The following is a 10,200-nucleotide window of genomic DNA, read 5'->3' on the forward strand; positions in this document are numbered from 1 at the left end:
TGTGAAAGATGAGCAACACTGGGGGAAAAGCCAGCTAACAAGGAACCACTTGAGGAAAGCTTAATCTCTGTTGGCAGGCTGATGAGGAAGGTCAGCTCAGAGCAGGCGTTCTCAGCTGGAGTTGGGCTCCCTTTGCCAGGACGATTGTCTTCTGCATTTCAGCTTCTGAACGGACTGAAGGTGCCTTAACACAGCCAGCCCCCAAGTCTCTCCCTTTAAAAGGGCTGACCCTCCACTGCCATGTCTTGTCAATGTATGTATCGTTTCTGCCAAGCCAGTGGCACAAAAAGAGTTGCTTCTTATTGGTGTGTTGTGGTGGGTGTTAGTACGCGCGTGAGATTGCTTCTTCTGCCGTGAGCACCACAGTCATTGTTCAAAGATGAAGGGAAATTCCTCCCAAAGGCATGAAGGAGAAAATGAAGATAGGAAAAGTATGCCTAAGTTAAAAATGGGACACTTGAAAATTAGGGCTTTCTCAATACATTTACATGATTAGTGTGTGAGAATGATGTTTTAAAAGCTTTTAGAGATTGTGTCCCAATCTATCTTAAGTTTTCTGAACATCATTACTTATTGGATGAGGGGCTGGGCTCTTTATACTGAATATAATTTATAACTAAGTGATTGCTTCTTGGCTTTTCATGTTGATTTTTCAATATAATAAATGATTAATGTTTATCAGGTTTATATTAGCAAATGACTTGAAGGTCTGAAGAAATTAAATGTGTAGTTCAGGAAAGATTCTTCTTTATTTGAAGGGAAGGATTTTTCTCTGACTTATCCAGATTTCTAATTGACAAAGAAGTCTGTATCACTGTTATAATTGTTAAGCCATGCAAAGTTTTAAAATGCATGTTGAGGACTTTGATAAAATTTTGAAATACAGATCACCTCTGACTTATGATGAGAAGGCAACAGGCATCCAGTAGAAACCACACCTTCAACTTTGGGTTTGATATTTTTGGGAACTATCACTATGTAATTCAATGCTCTCTCTTTTTAAAAATTAAAAAAAAATATTTAAGGTATACAAATTTCGTATTTCCTATATACAGATTCAGGAATATAGTGATTCTTCCCACCATACTGTTCCTCCTGCCCACGCTCCTACACTTCTTCCTCCCTCTCCTACTCCCATTCTTAACTTTTACGAAGGTCTATTTTCAGTTAATTTTATAAGATTAACCCTACACTAAGAGTTCAACAGATAGTATGAAGAAAAAAACACTGTTCCTCAACAGTTGAGACAAGAGCTATTAAAAATCATTGAATCTCAAAATGGCAATTTCACTCCATAGGTTTTCCTTTTAGGTACTCTATTATTTACCACAGATCAGGGAAAACATAATGACATTTGTTTTTTTGGGACTGGCTTATTTCATTAAGTATAATGGTTTCCAGTTGCAACCATTTTGTTGCAAATGACAGGGTTTCATTTTTTTTCTCTTACTGCTGTGTAGTATTCTGTAGTGTATATATACCATAATCTCTCTATCCAGTGTTCCAGTCTTCAGTTGATGGACATCTGGGTTGATTCCATATCTTGGTTATTGTGAATTGAGCTACAATAAACATGGGGGTACAGAAAATTCTTTCATGTGCCGATTTCATTTTGTTTGGGTAAATTCCCAGGAGTTGGATGGCTGGATCATATGGTAGGTCTATATTTAGATTTCGGAAGTATCTCCATTCTGTCTTCCACAGTGGCTGCACCAGTTTATGATGTTCTCTCATGATGCTGGGTGGCAGCAGTGAGCACAGCTCCCAGTGAGCTCCACAATCATGAAGGTGAACAATACATACTCAACACTGTGCTATGTTGCTAAGTAGGTTAGCTGCGTTAAGTGCCGTTTTGACTTAATGATACTTTCAATTCACTCTGTCCTAAGTTGAGGAGCATCTGTTGTTCTGTATTCTGAATCAAAAAAATGCCATTGTGATACCTTTGTGACACCACCAATTCATCTCACTTCATCTGTCTTAAAGGTGAATACAAACTCAAATAAAGCCTGCCTATCAAGAAAGTTCATGTCACTGAACAGGGAAATAACTCCAAAGAATGCACCTATTTTCTTTGACACATGGATCCGGCATAGCAAAAAAAAAAAAAAAAGTTTATTCTCTCCTAAAAGGTTACCAATCTATTGATTGTACTTGACAATATTTTGGCGCCCACCATAATTTATCTGACTTAGAGACAACAAAAATGGTGTCTATGGCAGTAAGAAAGTAGATATATAAAAAGATACCTATTAAACTGAAAATATTAAACTATGTAATATGATGCTCATTTTATTGGAAATTAAAAACTTCACTTTACTCTGCAACAGGCAAATTCATAAATTCTGTTTCTAAAAAGAAAAATATGCCAAAAATATTTTAGCACCAATTACAATTATTGAGACATGTCTGTAAGAAGGCTGGTATTTTTTGTGTTGCTGGTAAACTGGCCTCAAAGATAACTTCAAGGAGGTCCAAAGATGTTCTTGAGCAGTGGAAATATTCTTGAAATAAGCTTACAGCCCCCCCACCCCCGAATGACAATAATATCTGCATCACAAAGATGCTGTGAGGTGTATAACTTAGTAGCATATTTAGTATAGTGGACAATATAACATCAGCTGTTATTATCAAGATAATAAAGTACTTTGGATATGTAAATTCTGGTGTGTGTGTGAAAATAAGCAACTCACGGCATCATTTAAACTGAACACAATTAAACTGTATTCCTTTTCTTTAGATTTGAGATTTAAAATTTTTGCCTATGTGGTAGAGAGAAACAAAGATAAATAGACAGAAAGACAGACAACTGCAGAGGGCTCCCATACTCCAATCTACTCTCCAAATGCTTGCAATGGCTAGGGCTAGGCCAGGCTGCAGCCCAGAGTCAGCAATCCAACCTATGTCTTTCATGTGGATGGTGGGACCCAACTACTTAAACATCTACAGCCTCCTAAGGTGCATATTAGCATGAAGTTGGAATCAGGAAAGGAACTGCAACTTGAACCCAGGCACTCAGATGAGGGACATGGGCATGTGAACTGCTTAACAGCTTGAGCAAACATCATCCCAAATTGTATTTCAAATAGGGCTGAGCCATAATTGTGGGATACTGGGAGACTTGTGTTCTGTTACTTGTAGACTAGAAGTTCTCATCTACCTTTTTCTGACCCCTTTTGACCACTAAGATTCTAGCAGCTGGTTCAGCCAATTTTACTAAATTTAACACTACAAATATTTACCAAATTTCTCTTAACAGTCAGGCACTGGTGTGGGGTATAAAGTAGGAAATTTCTTGCCCATAGCGGAGCACAAAGACCAGCAAAAAGAAAAAAAACAAAAAACCCAGGATAGAAAACCCATCATTACATTCTGAATTATTGTTCTATCTAAATTTTTTTTTGACAGGCAGAGTTAGACAGTGTGAGAGAGATACAGACAGTGAGAGAGAGACAGACAGAAAAGTCTTCCTTCCGTTGGTTCAACCCCCCCCCCCCCCGCAATGGCCGCCACGGCCGTTGCTGTGCCGATCTGAAGCCAGGAGCCAGGAGCTTCTTCTAGGTCTCCCACACGGGTGCAGGGCCCAGGGACTTGGGCCATCCTCCACTGCCCTCCCGGGCCACAGCAGAGAGCGGGACTGGAAGAGGAGCAACTGGGACTAGTACCCAGCGCCCCAACCAGGACTGGAACCCCGAGGTGCCGGCACTGCAGGTGAAGGATTAGTCAAGTGAGCCACAGCGCTGGCCTCTATCTGAATTTAAGATGTTTCATAGTCATATTCTTTGGTATACTCTTAAAGTCAACTTCAGCTTCTCAAATTCTATACTTGAACATTAAAAATAGAACTAATATAGGAGGGTATGAGACAGCATTCCTGCTTAAGAAGCATCTTTTGAACAGTTCCCTCACTAGTGCAAACACACTGTTAAGAGTCTTTTAGGGGCTGGCTCTGTGGCGCAGCGGGTTATCGCCCTGGCCTGAAGCTCCAGCATCCCATATGGACACCAGCTCCAGTCCTGGCTGCTCCACTTCTGATCCAGCTCTCTGCTATGGCCTGGGAAAGCAGTAGAGGATGGCCCAAGTCCTTGGGCCCCTACACCCATGTGGGAGACCTAGAAGAAGCTTCTGGCTCCTGGCTTCGGATCAGCGCAGCTCTGGCTGTTGTGGTCGATTGGGGAATGAACCATTGGATGGAAGACCTCTCTCTCTCTCTGCCTCTGCTCTTTCTGTGTAACTCTGACTTGCAAATAAATAAATATATATTTTTTAAAAAGTCTTTTAACATTACCACTAAATAATATTACTCCATGTGCAAATGTTCAAGTAAGGCATTCCAATTGGGATTCATCAATGTAACAACAACAACAACAAAAAACTGGCATGGGTGGGAGAAAATGCTACATATTTCAAGAGTGGACCCACTTCCCACCATGTAACCTATAGGGAACCAAATTGATTTTGAACTATGAGAATTTTAATGAAAAATTTCAAAGAATAGCCCTGGCAACGTCTCCTTTTCTCATAGATAAGGAGTCCCACAGCCAAAATAGGAGCATCTGGTTGGTCACTACAAGGCTAAATAAAAATGTGAACTGAAGTGAACAGAAACTGGAATAAAAAAGTTGTAGTGGGTTGGAACTCACAGGTAGTTCTAACATGAAGTCCTACTAAGATACATCAAACATAACAAAAGGACTAGATAATCACCTTGTTTTATTTGGTTATGTAATATATATCATTGGTGACTCTGATTCAACTGAGATAAAAAGACTTATTTATGAGAAATCACAGATCAGTTTAGTGTGTCTGAAGTTCTTTTAAACACACCCAAGCATGAATGAGTCCACTATCAAATCATGATTTTAACTGCACAGGTTACTTCTTGAGTCTAATCTTCTAAGTCATATATGATTGCTACCTTTTGTTGTTTAATCAGAACTCTTTTACTTTGAAGAAAATAGAAGAAAGACCAAAGCGAAGATTGTGTTTGTTAAGTATAAAAATTCATTCTTGTCACACAAATTCTGCCTTTCATATGCTGAACATATTCAGGAAAAAAACTTAATCTATATTCATGCCACATAATGTTTGAACCAGAATTCATTATTTTAAAAAATTACTTAGATTAATTTAGTCAGTTAGGTTCAATAATTAGCCCCATAACAAATACTACGGAAAAAACTCCTAGGGATACTGGAGAAAAAGAAGGAAATTCATTAAAATGCAGAAAATTGTTGATATTATTATACTTTAAAAGTAGGTTGGATAACACTTTTGTAACCATTTCTAAAATATAAATATTTTCTTATAAAATAATTTTCTTGAAGGGAAGCAGAGATAAATAATTTTCAGGGAAGATTCTAAAACTGTATTTTTAATTTTGAAACTGAATTGTAGGTGCTTAATACACATATATGTTACCAGGGTAGTTCTTAATTTAACCAACTCTGACTTTTGATCAGTTCTTATTATCATCAGCTTTACTAATTTTGTATAAGATTATATTTTGTTTCACAGTCATAAATGAAAAATTAACCTAACTCCATAAAATTTTTTAAAAAGTTATTTTCTCTGGGTTCCTTTGGTTCACACAACATAAACTTGCTTATGGATGAAATGTTTGTACCATAATGCAACAGCAAAGAAAAACGATTTTCATTTTAAGTAAAATAGCTGTTCTAGACTAATAGAAAAGCACCATTTACTCTGGAAGGCGATTCAATGGGATTTAGTTTTCTATCGGGGTGCCACAGTAACTGGATGAAGGACACATCAAAGTGGCACAGCAGAGTTTACTTTGAGGATCCCATGAGCAGATGTGTCCACCTTTGATGTATTAAGACGACTTACATATAATAAGGTTAGATGCTAGGCCTACTTTATTTCTGACAGATTATTACTGGTAGATTGAGACATTGTAAACCTGTTGTATGCTTTAGTAGTTCAATCTCAGTGTGTTCCTTTTTTTCTGTAGAGTGAACTTCATTAGTTCTTTTTGGTAGAATCAGAATCAATAGCTATTGGTGGAAGGGAAGTCGGGAGAAAAAGAGAGAACGAGGAGGAGAGGGAGTAGGGTGAGGAGGAAGACACACACAGAGCACTTTTTAACCTACTGATCCTACCATGTTCAATGGTCTAGTTATAGATCTACTGGAGAAAGCAGTTCAGTAAGAAAAGATAGTTAATGTTTGCACCGGCTTAAGATTTAGCTTTTCTGGGAAGAAAGATTATAAAATGGCACATAAACAGCTCTTGCCGTCAATGAAGAGATTTAAGAAGTTTTCTTTACCTACAAGCCTGTCTAGCCAGCTATCAGATTGTGGCAAATCTATTTGCCAAATGTGTACAGTTGAAACTTGCCATTGTTATCTATTGGAAAAAAATTAAATGCTTGTTCTTTTTCGGACGGGAAGATTAAGAGATAACATTTTGACTACATAAATGGTGAAAACCTACTACAAACAATCAAAGAGAGTAGTTTTGACCTTTCACTCAATAGTCTTTGCACACTGCAACTTTCTCATCAAAGCTTAATTTCTTTTGGGCCCCAGTGGAGTAGAGCCACAGCTAAGTGGTCCCTTTGAAAGCAAACTTAGTCCTTAAAATAAGAAAAGCAGTAAAACAAATGCTCACTTGCTTGAACATAAGTCCATCAAACTTCCTCTTCTAGATGTGACTGCACGCATGAAGGCAGGAATGGACAGATAATACTAGGTGTAACCAAAAGAGGGCGTCCTTCACCCTTCCTGTGTGCACAGAGTTCTTGAGCTTGTTACAAGAACCCACCAGAACCCTCAAGCCACGGTGGAAGGGTATCCTATGGCCCCTGGCATTTAGCGTTCTGTCCTCTACAGGAAACCACATCATGAAATCACACATTATGAAGAGCATCAGATTGGTGATTTAAGTCAGCACTAATTTCTACATTAAGCATTTACATTCTCTGAAATGTTCATCACTAGCAGCAAGTAGTTGACACTTACTGTATCACCTTCCACAGACACCGCGAATTTACTATTTTGTCAGGCACTGAGAAAACCTCCCCTTAGGTCAGACTGCAGGTTTTATCAAATAGTGTGAGAATAAGAAGACGATCAACTTCTTAATGGTATCTGAAATTCAAGGGTTATCTATAATGCCAGACAGGGAGCTGCACCTGGAGGATGCAGTTAAATGTATTTGAGTTACATGGGAAACGGTTTGGGCAGAAATGGATGCTTTTAGTAATAGAAGCCTAACATAACATTTTTTTTTTCCCAGTGAGAAAAGAGCCTTGACATTCTTAAATGTATTTAATAATGGATGTAAGATGTAAATAGTAGGCGTGTCAGGGGACAAGTGCACATCCCCTTTGCTTGAGGTTGAGTTCCTTCAGAGAGACGGGAAAGAATGGTTTTAGGCTCCTTAAGTGAATGGCCAAACTGCTCTCAGAAATCCCCTGCGCTGGAGAACACATTATCCTTGAAACCCGGACTCCTGCCCAGAGACCAGACAGGTTGGGGGGTGGGGGTGGGGGTGATATTTCGCTTTGTAGTAGAGACAGCTGTTCAGGAGGAGGAAATGTGAATTCTGAGAAGATGACCATTAATGAAAGCACATTTCCATCGCTGGAAAAATATCACTACCACATGCAATGTCTGCACCTGAAGGAAACCCGGCGGGGAAATAATTTCGTAACTCTTTTGGGCCAAGAAAAGCCGCCTAAACCATTTTATGGTAGACAGGAGGTGACTGCCATCTACCAATACTAAAATTGAGCAGGAATTCCCTTGCTTTAAATGCTGTATGACAGCACGTAAATAACAAAACAAGAAAAAACAAACCTAAAACCCACTCATCAATGTGTTTTTCTGCCCCACTCTGTCGTCAGGAAGATCCAACACCTTGTGAAAGCGATGTGAAAACCTGTTCATGCTCCTTCCCTCCAGAAAACAGAGGGAAAGAACAAGCCCACGCACATCCCCAACTCGCTCTTGCCAACAGTGCACATCAGAGAGGCCGAAACTGGGATCCTGCCCGGAATTCAGAACTGGTGGTCCTGCGCGCTGCTTCCCAGGGTGGTCTCCACCCCGTGTCCCGGAGTCTGGGCCTGCAGGTGGGGGGCAGTAGTCACGTTGGTCCCCCGGGAATCCAGCTACGCCTGGGTCACCTCATCCACCGGTCCACCTGCTAGCCTTGGGATTCCCAAGGAGCCGCTGCCGGCGTCGGAGGTCGGGGCCTTATCAGCCGCGGTGGGTTGACCGGTGGGAAGATCCCGAGGGGGATGGCAGGGAGCTCGGGTCTCCCCGAGGAGGTCGGCGCCGCGGCTGACCCGCGCGGCCGCCGTCAGCCCCTTCCCTTTTCCTCCCGGGGGGAGGGGATGGTTAAAGATTACACCGCGGCCGCGGGCACTTCAAAGGGCGGCGGCTCGGGCAGCCAGAGGTAAAGATAACGTTCTGGCAGCTGTAATCGGGGTTTGTGGTTGCCACATTTTAATCACTTCGTTGAAAAAAAAAAAAAAAAAGGAAAGGAAAAGGTTACAACCCGAGACGGTGCAAGGATGCAGCGTTAAGTCAGTCCCCTGGGCGCTGGGCGCGCTGGGCTGCTCCTTGGAGGGAACTTTGTGCAACGCCGCTAAAGCTTAGGGTCTGGGACCTGCTCCAGGGCACAAACGCACCCTCCCACGCGAATGCCCATGCTCGCTCGCACTCTTCCCGCCACGCACCCAGCGCCGCACTGGGAAGCTGTGGCGCACCTGCGCGACCCCGGGGTGGCACTAGAAGCCGTTTCTCCGCGCGCTCAGATAGACGGTGCAGCCGCGCTACCTTTCTGAGCCACGTGCGCTTCTCTGGGGCCGGCCACAGGTCTGGCCAGAATGCCCCTGGCAAAGTCGCCCTCCCGTCCAGCACGGGCGGGGCGCCGAGGAGCCGCGGGCTTCCTCTAGGACAGGTCCCCACTTCCCCGCGGGAGGTGAGGGCGCACTTACAGGTAGGAGGTGAAGACGCTGAGGTTGGAGGGCAGCTCCGAGAGCCCCAGGTCGGAGCAGTCCACCCTGAGCAGCATCCTGCCGTCGGGCTCGCACAGACAGTTCGGGGGACAGCCCCGCGGCAGCGGCGAGCCGCCCCCGGCCGCCAGCTGCAGCATGACGGGCAAGGACAGGAGCACGCCGACCCGGGAGGTGTCCATGGTGCCCGAGGCAAGGGGCCGCGGGCTGGACGCCGGCAGGGAGCAGCGCTCGGGCTGCTGCGGACCGTGGCGCGCCCGGCGCCGCTCGGCGGGCCGCTGCCCCTCAGCAGGCGCGGGCCGCCCTGCGCGCCGCGCTTCTGCCCCCCGGCGGGAGCGCGGAGGAGACGCGCCGCGGGGCCGGCCAAGCCTGTGGCCTCCAAGCCCGCCTCCGGAGCCGCGCTCGCTGCAGCGGTGGCCGTGGCGCTGCGCGTGGCTGCTGCTGCGGGCGGCCTGAGCGCTGTGGAGCAGCATCGCCGCTCGCACGCCCGAGTTTTAAAGCGCTGCAGCCCGAATTGCGCGCCCAGTGACGTCAGCGCAGCCGGGCTTCCCAGGCACCCCCCGCCCCGCCGGCCCCACTTTCCCTCCTCCCGCTCCCTCCTTCCCGGAGTCCCGGCCCGGAGGCAGCAGGCGGCGCGAGGTGCCGCCGAGTTCGCTGCGCTACGACTGCGCCTCCGCGGGGTGGCTTCCGGCGCTCTGCGGCGCGCGCGCTCGCCACAGGGGTTCCTCGCCCTCACCCCCTTCCTGCGTGCCGGGGACCCAGACCCGAGAGCCACGCGCGACCTGCTCGGAGCCACGGCGGCAGACGCGTAGGGCCCGAAGCATGAGGCGCGAATCCTCTGAGTCTGCTTCAAATAATGCCTGGGATCCGGGGGCTCTCCAAGCAAACCCACAGAACCCCAAATCCTGTCCAGAAACAAAGTTATCGGGGTAAAGAGACAGACGTCCCCAGCGAACGGTGGGTGGCCTTTTTGATCTTTGCGCCCAGCCGCACTGTCTGGCCCGCTTTTGCCCTAAAATCAAAGTGCTGGGCTAATCGCTGAATAAATAAGGTCGTGAGCGAGCACTCCAGTTCTACCTTCCTCACCCATGCGGGGCGAGGAAGTCCAAGTGACAAATGGGTTTTTAGCAGTGCTTTGGAATCCCATGGAGGTCACCTTTAGCAAAGCGAAGCTGTGCGGGGCAGACAGCAGTCTGTCTGCTTTAGCTCGGGAGCCT

General features: G+C 45.1%; 1 protein-coding gene across 1 annotated transcript in view; it reads right to left on the reverse strand.

The window, feature by feature from the left end:
- Positions 1-9,205, reverse strand: part of LGR5 (leucine rich repeat containing G protein-coupled receptor 5) — a 222,789-nt gene extending 213,584 nt beyond the window's left edge. The window contains exon 1 of the mRNA XM_062203223.1: positions 8,966-9,205. Within this exon, the coding sequence (XP_062059207.1) occupies positions 8,966-9,165 (200 nt within the window). The 5' untranslated portion in view covers positions 9,166-9,205. The remainder of the gene's footprint in view (positions 1-8,965) is intronic.
- Positions 9,206-10,200: the final 995 nt, after the last annotated feature.

The sequence above is a fragment of the Lepus europaeus genome, chromosome 10, assembly GCF_033115175.1.
Source record: "Lepus europaeus isolate LE1 chromosome 10, mLepTim1.pri, whole genome shotgun sequence".
In the NCBI taxonomy this organism is placed as follows: Eukaryota; Metazoa; Chordata; class Mammalia; order Lagomorpha; family Leporidae; genus Lepus; species Lepus europaeus.